Source organism: Orcinus orca, chromosome 19, assembly GCF_937001465.1.
Source record: "Orcinus orca chromosome 19, mOrcOrc1.1, whole genome shotgun sequence".
NCBI classification, from domain to species: Eukaryota; Metazoa; Chordata; class Mammalia; order Artiodactyla; family Delphinidae; genus Orcinus; species Orcinus orca.
In genome coordinates, this window is record NC_064577.1 from 36,119,927 (window position 1) to 36,138,924 (window position 18,998).

Below are 18,998 nucleotides of genomic sequence, written 5' to 3' on the forward strand. Positions count from 1 at the left end.
TTCTTTTCTGAATACCCACTAAGCTTCCCACTGACACTGCTCAGTTTTTAAAAAAGTAAACCCACCTGAACTTTAAATTTAGTTTAAAAATTAATTCACTAAGGAAAAAAAAAAACTTGCCCTTTTTCTAACTTTATGCATTTTCAGTTAAGACAGGGGTCGTCAGCATGGTTCAGAAAAAGGCTCTTGACTTCAAATCAGCATATCTGCACTGTGTATTGCCTCTAGCCAGTGATAAAACTTTATGAATTGGGGCAAGTAATTTAATCCTCAGCCTTGGTTTCATCATCTATAAAAATGAGCAAGTTCTATCTAATGATCTCTAAGGTCCTGTCACCATCATTATCTTCCCCTTTATGGTTCCTCACTAGAACACACATGATCATTTTTGCTGCCATAGCTGTGAGTGCTTATAAAATAAATAGGTGTTTATTCTGAGTACAAACATGGCTTAATGAAACTGCTTCATACGTACTCTGTCTGTCGGGACGGACATGACTTGCTATGGATCGCACCTGGTACTCTGGAAGAAGTAGAACAGTAAAATTAGTATCATACCTCTGTATGACAGTTTGGGATGCCTGGGAAAAGTCATTTTAGTAAAAATCTTCACATGAGACATTATAAGAATTAAGGAAATTCTGGAACTCCTAGACCTATCACTCAGTATGAAACTCAGAAACACTTACCCCAGCACCATTGGCTGGGCCCAGGGATGATCCAATCCATAAAGATAGCTATTTAGAATTTTCACACAGCTGGTTAAGTCAAGGAGGACAGGAAAGCAAAAGGCCTTGAATGATATGACATCCACCTACCTAAGAACACAGACCTTGACCTTCACAAAGGCATATGAATAAAAATAAAGCCTAGAGCTGATATTTCCCTTATATTCACAGGTACTTTCAAATGTCCTCAACCCAGTTAAGCCTAACATACTTTTCCTGAAAAAACTCCTAAAAATAGTTAATGTCTTAGCAATATCTCTATGGTCTAATCCTATCCAGGAGTATTTTTAGCTTCTCTCGTGCAGAGAAAAAATTAAGTCTAGAAAGATATGGAAAAAACTAGTATCATGAGGACGGGGACAGAAGAAACTGGTATTCAAGGCATACCAAATCCCATGTCAAACATTCGATCTGCTTCATCAAATACAAGGTAAGAGACTCTCTGAAGGTTGGTAGCTTTCTTCTTCACATGATCAATAAGTCGACCCTATGAGATCCAGAAAATGAATAGTAAGCATAGTCATCCCAGTGTCTGCTGGACACTGGTTCCAGGATCACCCACACTCACCTCCCACGAGGACGCTCAAGTCCCTTAAACAAAATGAAGGAGTATTTGCACATACAACCTACACACACCCTCCTGTATCCTTTAAACCATCTCTACTTATAATACCTAATGCAACGTAAATGCTACGTAAATAGTTGCCAGCACGCAGCAAATTCAAGTTTTGCTTTTTTGGAATTTTTTTCCCCTGAATATTTTCAATCCTTGGTTGGTGAAACTCACAGGGAAACCTGCCGATGTGGAGGGCCGATGGTATAAAGGCATTTACAAGAACTTTCTAGAGTTCCACTCCTGGGAAAAGTGCTAATACTCCAGTCTTAGACCGTAATAGACACTAGTCTGACAGCCTCAGACTTTACGCACTACAGAGCCCAAAAGAACAGAAAATCTGAAAACTCAACAGGATTCTTCCTTTACATTAATTTTGATTTAAATTGTGGAAAGATGGTCAGAACTATTTTTTGTGAGGCATTCTGAAATTACCTAAGTTAAAGCCTTATTAATGGGTTTTAATGTTTAAACTACAATCTTCTAGGCAGTTCTGACCATACCCTGAACAACTTTCTGATTCTTGGTGCTCTCAGTAAGCATCGATCCCTTTTCTAGGAGAGCATAAGAAAAACTGTTTGCTATAGAGGGGAATTCACAGCAGAGAGAATCTTATTGGACTGCTATTTTAGGCTAGCAATCAAAATTAAACCAAAGCCACCAGCTGTCATTGCATCAGAGTATTCTTAACCCTGCTTTACCACATTTTAGGGGAAATGCCCTCCAACAACTAACCATTTTTCTTCATACCAAGAGAGGCTGATATTTAAACCCAAGACATACTTACTGGTGTACAGACAACAATCTCTGCCCCTTCCTGAAGGGCCTTGGCCTGCTCCCACATGCTCCCTCCTCCATACACGGCTACTGATCGGAGATTATACGCTTTCCCAAACCGCTTGCATTCTGCGTGGATCTACAAAGTTGACATAATGACGTATTAACAAACTGTGACAACAGACACCTCTGTCATAACCCAAAAGGGAGCTATGAAAAACACACAGAATGCGATATCAATAGAAAATCAAAAGCCAGAAAATGCTTTAAAAACACAATTTTACTTATAAAGTAAATGAACAGAGTACCATTATCATATCTTAACAGGCTATCTAAAATCTTGTTGTGATTATTCTTTTTCACGTCTCTTCCCGACCCTGCCCTTCTACCAGACAGAATGAATTAACCCAGGAGGAAAACTTATAATACAGTTCCCATATTAATTTGGTTATACAGAAAATCTATAACACATAATATTTTCCAGAAGTTTCCTGGTAGCACAACAATGTGAATGTACTTAATGCCACTTAACAGTACATTTAAAAATGGCTATAATAGTAAATTTTGTGTATTTCACTACAATTAAAAAAGTTTCCTGGTAATTCTACCCATTTGACTGGCTAGTCCCTTATCAGGTAACAATATGGAGGGGGGCTTCTACACAAAGCACATACCTGCTGACAAAGCTCCCTAGTAGGACACACAATCACTGCAATTGGTCCATCACCCGGTTCCAATTCTTTCTGGTCCATTATATGAATCAACATGGGCCAGATAAAGGCCGCAGTTTTCCCACTGCCTGTTTTGGCAATACCAATCATGTCTCTACCACTTAATGCCACAGGTACACCCTAGAGAAAAAGAAAAAAAAAAAAATCCACTCCAAACTTTCAATTTTAAAGATGTGCTGAAGGAAATTCTGTGGAAGGGTAAATGACTATTAATGACATTTATTTCCAATGGAACAAAAATGTCCTGGGCTATGCATACTGGCTATGGAATAACAAGAAATACCTGGAATTTCCATTAACTTCTTGATCTGTAGGAAATATTATCATTGCTAAAATTTTTAAAAATTTGTCCCCCTTGTGAAGGTAGAGACTGTCTCATCCACATACTGAACTGCGTAGAAATGAATAAAATCCATATATAAATGAGAAACAGAAGCTATTACCTTCAGTTATGAGAATTTTCAGGCCATGGACAAAGGAATCCTCATAATCGACAGTGCTAAACTTCTCCATGCACAAATTTTATTTTGTTCAGTCTAGGCCTAATGAACTATTTTCTTCAGATCATATTTTCAAGACATTTATCAGACACAAAAGAACATTTCCCAGCCCCTTAGCAACTTTTTTTAAAAATAGGATAAGTAGATTTATTAATATAGGTTGCTTGTGAAAGACACAAGTGGGCAGGCAAGAGGGCTCTGCCCCAAGAACTAAGCAGACATTTTTATAATCAAAGGAAAAGTGCGGAGGGGGAGAAGACCACCTCATGTCCTAGGTCACAGGCAAGTTCCTAGGACAGGCTGCCAAGTGAGGGTCCTTCCTTGGCTTTGCACAGGAAAGAATTCAAGAGCCAGCCATAGTAAAGTGAAAGCAGTTTATTTAGAAAGACACACATTCCATAGACAGAATGCAGTCCACCTGAGAAGGTGAGAACAGCCAGCAACTTCTTAAGAGTGGTAAAAAATTCACTTTTGCTCTTTAATTTTTAAACGTTTCAAAAATTCTATCCATGTCAATACAGTTCTATACTAAACTTTCATTGCTTTGACTTGTTAAAAAAAAAAAAGTCACAATGTCATTCTACTTCATTTTTCTTTCAATATGTTTTACTTACCTGGCACTGTATTGGAGTGGGCTGTGTGTACTCAGATTTCCGAATCTGGTGCATAAGTTGCTCATCAAACCCAAAATGAGCAAAACTACTTCCTGGTCTAGGAGGTGCAGCACCAGAAACCTAGAGATAAAGACAACTTGCAGGAATGACTTGTACTTCAAAACAAACAGCATTAGAAGTTCAAGAATATTTGCCTGTATCTACCTAGCATTTAGTTGGGAGTATGAAGAAGTGAAAATATAAGTCTGTAGCTAAGAGCCTACACTGTTTGAAAAGGTAAAATTCAAATAATAACAGGTCTAAAACCGCATATAAAAAACTCCAAGATAAATATTTCTGAGATAATAGTCATATCATTTTAAATGATTAAGGGCCTAGAAATCTCTTAAATCAAAATCAATTTTCTCATAAGAAATAAAAAGATGTTCAGTAAATTGGAAAAAGCCATTAATATACTTCTTCCATTTGCATAACTATTAACCAGGTGGTAGAAAAAATAAAATTTACTCTTGAAATAAAGAGTGCAAATGAGCTCCAAATTCAGACACGTCTATACCCACTAGTTACAAAGATATTGTCTACTGTCTCCAATTTCAGTGATGCCTGAAGAGCTAACATCCCACTTAGTGATGATCCAGACACTGCCAAACGTTGTTTGAACTGCACCCAGGTGAAGAACTGGGCTCCACCTCCATCAAGGTTTCTCAGGTGATGCTGATATTTCCAACCAGGATTTCACTTAAAAGTTTTTTGAAGGGGTACTTCTTGGAAAACAGACAAGTACATACGTGTACACACACACACACACACACACACACACACACACACACACACACACCCCCTCCCACACACCTACCCTCAGAAAACACAAGTTCAAACATCATGTAGCAACTGGTAAGGCCAGAAAGTTGTCCACACAAGAGCATACATCACTGTATTATCTGTGTGTTTCACTTAACATCTAGCAGCACCCTAAACAATGTGGTCAGTGTGCAACCCAAAGCTTTTTAGTGGACAATTTAAACCATTATTCTGATATTAGTACATGCATATTTTTTAAAGTTGTTAATTTCTTCTTCTAATTAAAAATGCGTGCTGTATATAGTTTGAGAAGCAAGTGTATCTTAATTTCGAAATAGTCTAAAACTTCCAATATTGTCCACATCTATTAATCTTGTCTCCTCTTCCTGAAGATGGGAACCCCTTGTCTTCATCTCTAGCCCACCCAACGCAGTTCTTAGCATACTGTTCTCACTGCAGAAATACTTGCTGATTAGTTTTAAGGTCACATGACCTATTGTTCCAACACAACACACAAAGTTGACTGAACACATACATATAGTATTCATGTGTATCACATGAAAGAATGAATAATCCTATCCTAAAACAGCTATAAGACTAAAACAACAAAATCAAGACACAAGAGCCCAAGGGATCTAATTATTACTTTATCAAAGATAGCTCAGGGACTATTAGAAAAGAAATTCAAGATTATTTCAGTTTGGATAAGCAGTAATACTAACCCTGCACTAATTAACATTAATATGAATATTTGCCTTAATGGCTGACTTACCCGAAGATTGAGCTTATGCCGGAGATCTATTAGCTGCTGTGGGGTGAGGTTGGTTATCTCTTCATGTTCATTGTAAAAATTTTTTTCAAATGGTGGATAGTCAATCTGCAGGTCCAATTATTCAAAGTTAGTCTAGAATTCAAGAGTCAATCCTGTAAGTTTGATTTTAATGCAAAATAACCTTTCACAAATATTATACAAGTAAAGCCATAACCAGCTAGAGAGAACAAAGGAATTCATTTATTCATGACACAAATCCCGAAAGTACAGCCAGTACTTTTTCTTGTTCCTGTTTTCAATATAAACACTGACCTATTTCCTAAAGAGACTCTTAGGACACCTCAGGTTTGAACAGCCTTGATGCAGACTAGGGAATCTCTAATGCCAAAAAGGACTCAGATATTCCATCATATAACATTTAAATATGTTTTGCAGTAAGCTGTTCACCTAGATCTCGGCATTTAAAAACATTTCTAATATTTCCTTTGGGGAGAGCTCTACCTTTAGAGGGAGTTCCATTCTTTTTAAAAACATGGAACTGTTTACATAACTTTTAAGAAATGTATGGCCAAGCATTTCCAGTTCCAAAGAGGGAAGAAGTCATTTCTGCTAATCTTTCATAGCTTACTGTACTAAGAATACAAAACACTAGCATATTTACCACATGTGAATCTGGCTAAATGATTCTCTTTCTGACATGATATGTCTACAATAAACTTATTCTTTAAGGAGAACTTAAGCCTTTCATAGGTGGTCAAAAATTTCATAACTCGAGATACAGCCTAAAATTAATTATCTTTCTATGGTACTATCAACAAAAAGAAAGAATTTAGTTTTATTATTAACAGGACCTTTGGTTATGCTCCCCACAATGCTGCACTAAGCCCTTTTCTTCAGTTCTCTTCTCTTACCAGAACAGAAGGTCCATGAGGGCAAGAATTTTTGTCTTTGTTCACAAAAATTTACAAATATGTAAATTTTTTACACACACACATTTTTTTTTTAACCCAGAAGAGAGGAAAAAAAAAAGAAGAATGTGAAGAAAGGGGTATCCTTTCTTCATATCTGGTCTCTCCTGGCAGACTTCTCATTATATTAAGACAACTGTGGGATACCCCAGGCAGGATAATGAAGTTTGACCACTTTGTCAAATATCTCAAATATTTTATTAAATGAATATTTCAAATATTTGAGCTTTTCCTTATTAGCTTTTCACTCTTTATCATGCATGCATCCTCCTAGATCAGTTTCAGATATTTAACTTGCCACATGTAAAAATGCCAACTCCTTATGTGGTAACAGCTGTGCCAAAGGAAACATTTAAAAAGCTGAATATAACCCATACTCCAGTCTAGACCAGCAGTTCTCAAACTTTTTAGTCTCATGTACCCTTTACACTTAACAGAAACACAATGAGCTTTTGTTTATGTAGGTTAAATCTACTGATATTTACTGTATTAAACTTAAAACAGACAAATTTTAAAATTCATGTTAAAGTAACAACAAACCCGGGAACCTACCTCAACATAATAAAGGCCATATATGACAAACCCACAGCCAACATTGTTCTCAATGGTGAAAAACGGAAACCATTTCCTCTAAGATCAGGAACAAGACAAGGTTGCCCACACTCACCACTATTATTCAACATAGTTTTGGAAGTTTTAGCCACAGCAATCAGAGAAGAAAAAGAAATAAAAGGAATCCAAATCAGAAAAGAAGAAGTAAAACTGCCACTGTTTGCAGATGACATGATACTATACATAGAGAATCCTAAAGATGCCACCAGAAAACTACTAGAGCTAATCAATGAATTTGGTTGAGTAGCAGGATACAAAATTTAATGCACAAAAATCTCTTGCAGTCCTATACACTAACGATGAAAAATCTGAAAGAGAAATTAAGGAAACACTCCCATTTACCTTTGCAACAAAAAGAATAAAATACCTAGGAAAAAACCTACCTAGGGAGACAAAAGACCTGTATGCAGAAAGCTAAGACACTGATGAAAGAAATTAATGATGACACAAACAGTTGGAGAGATATACTATGTTCCTGGATTGGAAGAATCAACATTGTGAAAATGACTATACTACCCAAAGCAATCTACAGATTCAATGCAATCCCTATCAAACTACCAATGGCATTTTTCACAGAATTAGAACAAAAAATTGCACTATTTGTATGGGAACACAAAAGACCCCGAGTAGCCAAAACAATCTTGAGAAAGAAAAACGGAGCTGGAGGAATCAGGCTGACTTCAGACTACACTACAAACCTACAGTAATCAAGACAGTATGGTACTGGCACAAAAACAGAAATATAGATCAATGGTACAGGATAGAAAGCCCAGAGATAAACCCATGCACATATGGTCACTTTATCTTTGATAAAGGAGGCAAGAGGATACAATGGAGAAAAGACAGCCTCTTCAATAAGTGGTGCAGGGAAAACTGGACAGCTACACGTAAAAGAATGAAACTAGAACACTCCCTAACACCATACACAAAAATAAACTCAAAATGGATTAAAGACTTAAATGTAAGGGCAGACACTATAAAACTCTTAGAGGAAAACACAGGGAGAACACTCTATGACATAAATCACAGTAAGATCCTTTTTTGACCCACCTCCTAGAGAAAGGGAAATAAAAACAAAAACAAATGGGACCTAAAGAAACTTAAAAGCTTTTGCACAGCAAAGGAAACCATAAAAAAGATGAAAAGGGACTTCCCTGGTGGCACAGTGAAGAATCTGCCTGCCAATGCAGAGGACACGGGTTCGAGCTCTGGTCCAGGAAGATTCCCACATGCTGCGGAGCAACTAAGCCCGTGCACTGCAAATGAGCCTGTGCTCTAGAGCCCACAACTACTGAAGCCCGCGTGCCTAGAGCCCATGTTCCGCAACAAGAGAAGCCACTACAATGAGAAGCCGCACACAGCAAAGAAGAGTAGCCCCCACTGGCCACAACTAGAGAAAGCCCACGCACAGCAATGAAGACCCAACACAGCCAAAAATAATAAATAAATAAATAAATTTATTTTAAAAAGATGAAAAGACAACCCGCAGAATGGGAGAAAATATTTGCAAATGAAGCAACGGACAAAGGATTAATCTCCAAAATTTACAAGCAGCTCAATATCAAAAAAACAAACAACCCAATCCAAAAATGGGCAGAAGACCTAAATAGACATCTCTCCAAAGAAGATATACAGATTGCCAACAAACACATAAAAGGATGCTCAGCATCACTAATCATTAGGGAAATGCAAATCAAAATTACAATGACGTATATCTCCTCACACCAGTCAGAATGGCCACCATGAAAAAATCTACAAACAATAAATGCTGGAGAGGGTGTGGAAAAAAGGGAACCCTCTTGCACTGTTGGTGGGAATGTAAACTGATGCAGCCACTATGGAGAACAGTATGGAGGTTCCTTACAAAACTAAATATAGAACTACCATATGACCCAGCAATCCCACTACTGGGCATATACCCTGAGATAACCATAATTCAAAAAGAGTCATGTACCACAATGTTCACTGCAGCTCTATTTACAATAGCCAGGACATGGAAGCAACCTAACTGTCCATCAACAGATGAATGGATAAAGAAGATGTGGCATATATATACAATGGAATATTACTCAGCCATAAAAAGGAACGAAATTGAGTTATTTGTAGTGAGGTGGATGGACCTAGGGTCTGTCATACAGAGTGAAGTAAGTCAGAAAGAGAAAAATAAATACCATATGCTAACACATATATATGGAATCTAAAAAAAGAAATGGTTCTAATGAACCTAGGGGCAGGACAGAAATAAAGACACAGACACAGAGAATGGACCTGAAGACAAGGGGAGGGGGAAGGGTAAGCTGGAACGAAGTGAGAGAGTAGCACTGACATATATACACTACCAAATGTAAAATAGATAGCTAGTGGGAAGCAGCCACATAGCACAGGGAGATCAGCTAGGTGCTCTGCGACCACCTAGAGGGGTGGGATAGGGAGGGTGGGAGGGAGATGCAAGAGGGAGTGGGATATGGGAATATATGTATGCATATAGCTGATTCACTTTGTTATACAGCAGAAACTAACACAACACTGCAAAGCAATTGTACTCCAATTAAGATGTTAAAAAAACCCCACAACAAACCCATCACACTTTAACATAAATGCTTTAATAAAAGTAACTTTTTTTTAATAACTTTCCTTTACATTTTTGCAAATCATTCTAATGTCTGACTAAGAAAATATTTCCTACTGCAAACTGTTGCAACGTTGTTTTGATTAAAGCCAAGGAAATCTGTCCTCACAAAGATATGTAGTTGGAAAAGGGACAGGAGTATTTATTAATAATCTTTTCAGATGCTTGTGGACTTTAACTCTTCTTCAATACTACACTAAACCTTGACAAATGGACATTTCTTAAAGATTATTTTCATTGTGTAATCTGAAACTGTATCAACTAACTTTTACATTCTGTTACATTACAATTCATCGGTCTATCACGCACTTCGAATGGAGCCTTTACTCACGCATGATTTTGTAACATCGTGTATTGGCCATTTGAAAACAATGGTTCACTGAAATGGTCTGCAGATCATCCAAAACATTTCATTATATAATTAAAAAACTACATATATCATGGTTGATTATCAACAGACTTTAAGTATTAGAAAGCTATCAAGCTCACCATGGTGAATATGTTTCCCAAATTCTAATTTTTGCTTGAAAGCTTGATTTTCTACCATTGGCAATAGACACTTGTTTTCCTTGAAGTGTCATTCATTTTCTCAAGTGAAAATGGTGTTCCATGAAAAAAAAGCATCTAGCTTAGCTCACAACTCGAACACCTAAGTGCCTTTCCTTGAGACAACTGTCATATTTTGGCATGCAACAGAAATGATTTGCCCTTCCCATTTTGTCACAGGATAAAAAGACATGTTAACATAAAGGTCAAGATTTAATAAATATTTTTTACTGTTTCATCAAGGATACTGTTAAGTGAAACTGGTTTGTATTTGTTTTGGGTTTTTTTGGGGGGAGCCGTGTGTGACTGTGATGATCTGGCAGGGAGAAGCAACTGGTGCTACTGTCCTGATTCATGTTAATGCATCAGCATTGCTTTTAGTCATTGGTGCAAATGCTGACACAGTGAAAAAGGTAAATGATCTCAGCATTACTATGAAAATTCTTTTGACTTTGTAGACTCTGTGAAAAGATCCTTCTAGGACTCCTTGGACCACACTTTGAGAACCACTGCTCCAGATCTAGAATCACTGTATGCAAGGTCTAGTCTGATATTTAACCTGGATGAAATACTGATTTCCCCCCCACCGCAAGTGAGTACACTGATATCCTCATTTCCTTTTCCTGATTTAAGGGCCATGTAATTCCTGGTTCCACTTTGAAGGAACAACCCCTCATCTGTTCCAGATCTAGGAGAAATACTAAAGATTTACAGCAATTAAAAAGCAAATGCAGGGGCTTCCCTGGTGGCGCAGTGGTTGAGAATCCACCTGCCAATGCAGGGGACACACATTCGAGCCCTGGTCCGGGAAGATCCCACATGCCGCAGAGTAACTAAGCCCGTGCGCCACCACTACTGAGCCTGTGCCCTAGAGCTCGTGAGCCATAACTACTGAACCCGTGTGCCACAACTACTGAAGCCCACGCGCCTAGGGCCCATGCTCTGCAACAAGAGAAGCTACAGCAATGGGAAGCCCATGCACCACAACGAAGAGTAGCCCCCGCTCTCCACAACTAGAGAAAGCCCGCAAACAGCAACGAAGACCCAACACAGCCAAAAATAAATAAAATAAATTTATTTTAAAAATAAATAATAAATTTAAAAAATAATTAATTCATTAATTTTTAGAAAAGCAAATGCAGGCCCACGGACCCACTGTGAGATGAAGATGGTAAGTGATGGTGCAGAAAACAAGTACAATTGCTTGAAAAAACTGAATGTGAGCAAGTGACTCAGCTGTACCTTCAACAGTATAGGCTACAAAGTCTCAACCACTCAGTCACCTTCTGACTCAACCATTTGGTAAAGATGAAAAGAGTCCAAAGAAATAGTCTCATGACATAATAAGGAGTACGAATCAGGATACTGGGAAAACCTAAATATTAAAGCTAAAGAAAACTATCAGCTTGAAAGAAGAGTCAAATTCAGCAAGAAACACCATACCTCTGAATGATCAATGGGAGGAAGAGGATCAATGATTTTTTTGGAAGGTGCAATTGGATTTCCATCACTATCATATTCCAAATTATCCTCCTCTTCCTCCTGAACCACGCCAGCAGTTGGATTCTCTGCCATGTACCGAAAATAAGCTTCCTGCAGGAAAGCACAAGAACATAATCATACCCAAGTATAAATGAGAACATTTCTGCTCCTGTAATTAGTGCATACAGTGTACAGATAACTGCACAGTTTAAATACCTACCAAGACTCTTACTAGCAATGATTCCTTTAACAATAGCAGTATTCAGAGGGACAATCAGAGGAAATGAATGAGACGGTTACTACCATAAAATGATTTAGCTTGCTTAAAAGAAGACATATATCTGTCTGTTCCACAGCCTTCCTCGGGTGGGGTGCCCAGAGCTGTGGAACACATGCTGTGGCTTTACCAATCCAAGTTTGGAAGGTGACACTGATTAGAAGGGTCACAAACCTGGGAAAGGCTCACTCTGGTTCCCTTCTCACCATCCCACAACTGAATGGGGAAAAAAAAATACTAACGAATAAAAACCCTAAAGGACAGTCATTTAATTAATGTTCCATCTTGAAACACAAGAATCACAAACAGAACTCTTAGAAACAGGTAGAGGTTAGATGTTGCTAGAGTCCATCCGTAGATCCCACTCTACTCTACTCCTTGACTTATCAGAAGAAACATTAATTTTGGATTAAAAAAATCAAGCTGAATAAAGCTCATATTTGCTTTTGATATCATAGTTGATCAAAAATTCCATCTTCAACATGGGGGAAAGTCACATGAATCTTTATATTACCAACTGGTCACACACGCAGAAAAGCAGCAAGTCAAATGACATTCCCTCCTGAACGTCAGGAATGGCCATTTCAGTGAAGGCAAGCTCTAGCTTGTCCCCAGTACAGACTTTGTGGGGTAAAAGTAAAAGAAATACTGCATAGGAACTCACTTGGTCATCTTCCTCTTCAATGTCATCTCGAATACCCCTGGAAAAACAAGCGGAGAAACAAACTTCCCTGCAAATGTTCCACATACCCAGCTCCATACTTATAGCACATTAGTGTTGAATTCCATACAGCACAGGAACTCTCAACACTAACAATAACAAAGCAGCAATAAGCACACTGTAAACTATCCATCCATCATACACGTCTGGTTTCACTCTGTAAGCCACAGTTTGCATTTCTTTTGAATGGGATGATATGGTACCCCTAGAAACATCAAATACTAACAAGAACATAGGGAGTAAAAACTTTTGAAGAGAGATACCCAAGGACCCCAGGCTTGTCAACCCCATACAACAAACACAGTACAGTGTTTAATATAAAGCATTTTATATTAAAAAAAAAAAAAAACCTGCATTTGGTACATGCTAAAAAGACTGTCACAACTTTCTTAATGTGCCCCAGAGTTTCTAGCCCTGGAGTAACTACGTTCAGCCAAAATCCTTGGGGACAGAGAGAAAAACTACATCAACTCTTTTTAAAATTTGGGACTAAAACTCCCAAACAGTTCACATGGAGAAGCGGACCATCGCCACTTGCATCTCTCAGGAGCTGTGGACAGTATGGTTGCTTAGTTCCCATAAGCATCTCTTTTTAATCAGACTTTCTTCCTAACCTAGTGCACTTGCTATCCCTAAGGCAAGCAGCACCGCCAGTGAAGGGCAGCTGGAAGAGGATGCAGCACACAGTAAACGCCAAAGAGAGGGCTGAACCTCCATATGGCACAGGAACCTTGGGGAGGGCCTGAGCACTGACTGCCAAGTAGAGGTAAAAGTCCAACCATGCCTCCCTGTACTTGGTAAAAAAGCCTTAAGAAGAGTATATTCAGCAAGGGGACGAGGAGAATTCTCTTTCCTAGAAAATAAAGTATTTCAAGTTCTGACTAGTGGCTAAAGCATGTCACCCCTTAAATAAATTAAGTTTTATTATTTATTAAAAATATACACAGTTTTTTGTGTACAATCACCATTACTTCTTAAAATCAATCACACAGGCATAAGTCTATTTTATATCAGTTATGGGACAAGACTGAAAAATGAACCCAAACTTTAGTAATGATGCTCTCTCGATTCTCTCTGTAACTCATTCTTGTGTTTACTAAAAACTATTTATAGTTGAATACCAAAAAGAATGCTTTTTAATTACTATAAGAAATATTATTCAAGATACAGAAATAACTTTAAGTCATTTGTGTATTTTAATTTTTCTCTATAAACTTTGGGGGTATAGGCTTTGCAATACTGTAGCAATTTTTATGTAACTTTTGAGGGAGAAGAAAACAACTTACTTTACGTTTTTTCTTTCCTTGTCCTTTTCTTCAAGCCTCTTCATGTCTCTAGCCGCTTGATCCTAATGAAACAAAAGGCCGCAAGGAATCACCAACTAAAAACACTGAAAGGGAAATTTCTTTATAAAGAATTTTTAGATTCAAACAAGCACCACCACAGTTTTAGCTATGCATTTTAACAATTGCATTTCGATGCAATCAAATTGTTTGACAATTATTTTTTAAAGAGAAATACCCAAATGTTCTAAAAATTTGACTGTACATGGATTGCTTAATTTTTATCTGCAAATATACCATGCATGGAAAAATTAGCAAAAATTCTTGATTGATCACTTTTAAGAGTTAATGATATAATTACCAATGGGGCTAGTAAAAAGTGCAGATTTCTAGATCTGGCTCTGGGAAGGTGGTTCTCAGCCTGGGGTAATTTTGTCCCCCATGGACATCTGACCATGTCAGGAGACACTTCTGGCTGTCATAACTTGGGGTGGGGGATTGTTACTAACATCTAGTGAGTAAAGGCCATAGATACTGCTAAACATCCTACAATGCACAGGACAGTCCACAAAACACAGAATTATCCAGCCCTAAATGTCAATAATCCTGAGGTTGAAAAACTTTAATCTAAATAAACCTACTACATCAGAATCCTTTGGGTTGGACTTAAATGCATGTAGTTTTTCCATTTTCCATAGGCAATTCTTATACACAGCAAATTGATAATTATTGATCTAAATTAATTCTTTGTTTTATACATGTGAAAATCAAGGTCAGAAGAATTAAGTAATTTTCCCCAAGGTTAAAACACATTCTGCATAACTGTTTCTTGTTACAAAGTAACGTAAGTTTTTCTGACTCCTTTGATGTAAAAAAAATGCCACTATATATAACCTGGCATAGTCAGATGTTCTATCTAATCAAAAGTTCCTGATAAAGAAGAATTATTTTAAAAAGAAATATTACACATAAACACTATTTTTCAAGGGACTGAGCTACACATAAGATATAGTAAAGCCTATGGGTGAAGATGACTATGCAACGTAACATAAGAAAAGGGCCACAAACACTTACAGAACATATTTTTTAGCCTACATAAATCTTTTTTGAAACACTAGCTAAAAATCAATCTTCATCTAGTTCAAATACTAGAAAAGTTTACACCTTCTAGAAAAGTTTACACCTGAGATCAGGGATTAATGCAATACCTTGGCAACAACACTCTCCCCAAGATCAGATAATATCCAATCTCTCTGTCCTAAAATCAGCAAAACCCCTTTGGATACTATACCAAAAAATACCCAGAAGAATGATACTATATCAGAAAGATTTAACCTCCAAACAGCTTCAACTACTTGAAATTCCAAGCAAGTGAATGTGGGCCATTCTTGGATACTCCTACTCAAAAAGGGCTATGCCAGCATGCATCACCAAACATTAAATCTAAATTTAAACATAGAAAATCAAAAGTTGATTTTTTATTCTAATTCATCACTAGGGATCTGAAGAAATGAGAAACATAGCCCTTTGGGAAATGTCCATATCTCAAAAAGATGGGGGAAAAAAAAAGACATGTATAAGACATCTCAAACACGACAAACCATTTTTTTATTGCCTTTAGTTCTAGAGAGAATCATTTAACATAATCTATTTACTAAATTGCTACCATGTTGCAAAGCACATGTATGTTCTGAGTAGTTTTGGTTAAGCATTATGACAGAAATACACAAAGCTACAAGAACTCAGATACTGAATGATATAGCAAAAAGAATATGGGCTTTGGAGTTGAATCCTGGCTCTGCTACCTTTTATGTATATATTCTTTGGAAAGTAATTCAAGATGTTCTAAATCAAAGGTGGGAAACTCAAAATACTCAATGGGTACCAATGTGACAATGAATGAAGTAAGCCAGGATAAGAAAAGTTCTATTCTTTTGACACAGACATGCTTTGCTTGCACTTTAGTAAGTAGGAATATTCTAAAGAAGCATGCCCTAATTTTTCTTCTAACACGTAGCTCTGAGTCTTACTTTCTAATATTTGATAAGAGACCCAAGCTCGAGAAAAATATTTCTCCACTCTAAGAAAATTACAGCACAAGTGTGATGGTAAATGGTTCTAAACGATGGCCTCAGTGTCAAGAAGACAATAGGGACTGATGGGTGAAGTAGGAAAAGGCTGCCTTGTCTAAAGCAGGCAGCTATTTCCTCAACAACAGGCTATTTTTTGCCACATAAGAATGCAGGCCTAGTCTTGCCAGATTTTCCACTTTTCAAGAGTCTGATCTTTTCAACAAAATCTACTGATCTTAAAAATGTTGGCTCATATTTTAGAAAAGCAATGTTTAGGCCCAACAAAAACACATCCATATTGGATTCTTTTTTTCCCCTACTTCCTTAGAGGAGAGATGAATTCTGGCTGAAGACTTTAGGTAACAAGTAACTGAGGAATCTAGAAGGACTTCACTTCATAAGCAATGAAGTGACAGTTTTTGAGCAAGAGGAGTCGCATGACAGGAAATCACTCTGTAGCTGTAAACACCACATTGACGGGAGAGCAGGGAGCCTAAAGCTGGGAGAGAATTTAGATCAGGCAAGAGTTAACGAAGGTATAAGGTAAGATGACTATAGGGGACGTAGAAAGAAACAGATGCAAGAGATACTGTAAAGACTGACAGAACCTGGCAAATGACAAGAGGAAGGCAGCATCATGTACTGGACAAGAGCTAGTTCTCAGGACTACGAAGCAAGAAAAATTAGATTTGAGTCCCAGCTCTGCCACACAGTACCAATGTGATTTGGAGAATGAATCTGAATTATCTTAGGGTTCAGTTTTCTTATTAGTTAAAAAATTATATTTATATATAGTTTTTCTGCCTATTCTCCTTTGTTATTCTGAGGATTAAATGAAGCAAGTCATGAACATGCTTGATCATCTGCCAGAAGAGAGGGAGAAGATGTGGCACATATATACAATGGAATATTACTCAGCCATAAAAAAGAAAACGAAATTGAGTTATTTGTAGTGAGGTGGATGGACCCAGAGTCTGTCATACAGAGTGAAGTACGTCAGAAAGAGAAAAACAAACATTGTATGCTAACACGTATATATGGAACCTAAAAAAAAAAAAGGTTATGAAGAACCTAGGGGCAGGACAGGAATAAAGACGCAGATGTAAAGAACTGACTTGAGGACATGGGGAGGGGGAAGGGTAAACTGGGACAAAGTGAGAGAGTGGCATGGACATATCTACACTACCAAATGTAAAACAGATAGCTAGTGGGAAACAGCCGCATAGCACAGGGAGATCAGCTCCGTGCTTTGTGACCACCTAGAGGGGTGGGATAGGGAGGGTGGGAGGGAGACGCAAGAGGGAGGGTATACGGGAATATATGTATATGTATAGCTGATTCACTTTGGTATACAGCAGAAACTAACACATCATTGTAAAGCAATTATACTCCAATAAATGTTAAAAAAAAAAAAGAAAAGAAGAGAGGGAAGAATCAAGGTGGTGGAGTAGTAGGACATGGAACTCACCTCTTCCCACAAATATACCAAGAATATATCTACAGGGACTTCCTTGGTGGTGCAGTGGTTAAGAATCTGCCTGCCAATGCAGGGGGCACGGGTTGGATCCCTAGTCCGGGAAGATGCCACATGCCGCGGAGCAACTAAGCCTGTGAGCCACAACTACTGAGCCTGCACTCTAGAGCCTGTGAGCCACAACTACTGAGCCCACGTGCCACAACTACTGAAGCCCATGTGCCCTAGAGCCCGTGCTCTGTATCAAGAGAAGCCACCGCAATGAGAAGCCACAACAAAGAGTAGCCTCTGCTCACCGCAACTAGAGAAAGCCTGCGCGCAGCAACGAAGACCCAACACAGCTAAAATAAATAAAATTAATTTTATAAATAAATAAATAAATGAAAAGTTTAAAAAAAGAGGAAGTGGTACGGGACCCCCGCCCTTGGGAAGGAGCTGAAGGAGAGAAGTTCCCATACCCTGGGAAGTCCCATCCCCAGCAGGGAGATTAGCTGGGACAGAAAAGGAGCTTCAGAGGCTCAGAGGAGAGTGCAACAACCAGTTTGTGGCAGGCAGGACACAAAGAGACCTACACATAGGTCTGTGCCACCGCCCTGGGAGCCTCAGCATGAGAAGCTCGGCTGCTGGTATGGGGGTGGGGGGAGGGTGCTGGAATGCAGGGTTTAGAGAACAGACCCCGGGGGAGGACTGCTGCTGGCTGTATGGAGACAGCCTGAAGGGGCTGAAGCGGGGCGCACAGCAGTAGTAGCATTTTCAGAAGAAGCCTGGGCCACCACAGAACCAAAGCACCAATGTTAAGTGGTATGCGAAGGGAGGGGTGGGGCTGCCATTGCGGCCTCCTTCCCCAGGCACTGGCCACTGCCTGGGCAGGCTTGCGAGCCACAGCTGCCACCCTAGCCCCCTCCCGCCTGGACAGGCTTGTGTGCCCCAGCCACCTCGGCAACCCCAGGAGCAACGCCAGTGGGTTGCCCACATGCAGAGGTGTGGGTGAAACCACAGCTGAGCCCCAGGGGCTGTGCGACTCACGAGCAGAGCTGAAATATCTCCCAGCAGCTGCGTGAACCACGGATTTAGACCTCTGCTGCCAACTCTGTAAATTCAGTGCCTTTGGAACAACCAAACAGACCACAGGTGCTCCCGGGGCTGTGATGGGTCTGGCTTTAGCAGTTGTGGGCTCTGTGGACCAGAATACGTGGGGGCTGGGCCCGGCCAGGGTCTGAGCTGCCTCCACAGCTCCCACAGCAGGTCCAGGTGCATGCCTACTGCAGTCCTGGGACCTGACTTCAGCGGATCTGTGCTGCTGGCCGTGCAAAAACAACGCCGGAGAGATACCAGGGCCTGCTGCTGGTGTACCCAAGGTTGAGGTGGGGCCGGAGGCCACACCAACAACACTGTACT

At 39.0% G+C, this 18,998-nt stretch overlaps 1 protein-coding gene across 5 annotated transcripts in view; it reads right to left on the reverse strand.

The window, feature by feature from the left end:
- The window catches only part of DDX42 (DEAD-box helicase 42), a 52,877-nt gene that overhangs the window by 7,513 nt on the left and 26,366 nt on the right, over positions 1–18,998 (reverse strand). For 4 of the 5 annotated variants that reach the window (XM_033438895.2, XM_033438894.2, XM_033438893.2 and 1 more), the window contains 9 exons: positions 14,058–14,119; positions 12,715–12,751; positions 11,735–11,884; positions 5,537–5,641; positions 3,964–4,083; positions 2,793–2,969; positions 2,129–2,257; positions 1,116–1,215; positions 476–523 (listed from right to left, as the gene is read on the reverse strand). In XM_033438895.2, coding sequence (XP_033294786.1) covers positions 476–523; positions 1,116–1,215; positions 2,129–2,257; positions 2,793–2,969; positions 3,964–4,083; positions 5,537–5,641; positions 11,735–11,884; positions 12,715–12,751; positions 14,058–14,119 — 928 coding nt within the window. The remainder of the gene's footprint in view (positions 1–475; positions 524–1,115; positions 1,216–2,128; positions 2,258–2,792; positions 2,970–3,963; positions 4,084–5,536; positions 5,642–11,734; positions 11,885–12,714; positions 12,752–14,057; positions 14,120–18,998) is intronic. The other variant, XM_033438896.2, reaches the window with a different exon arrangement.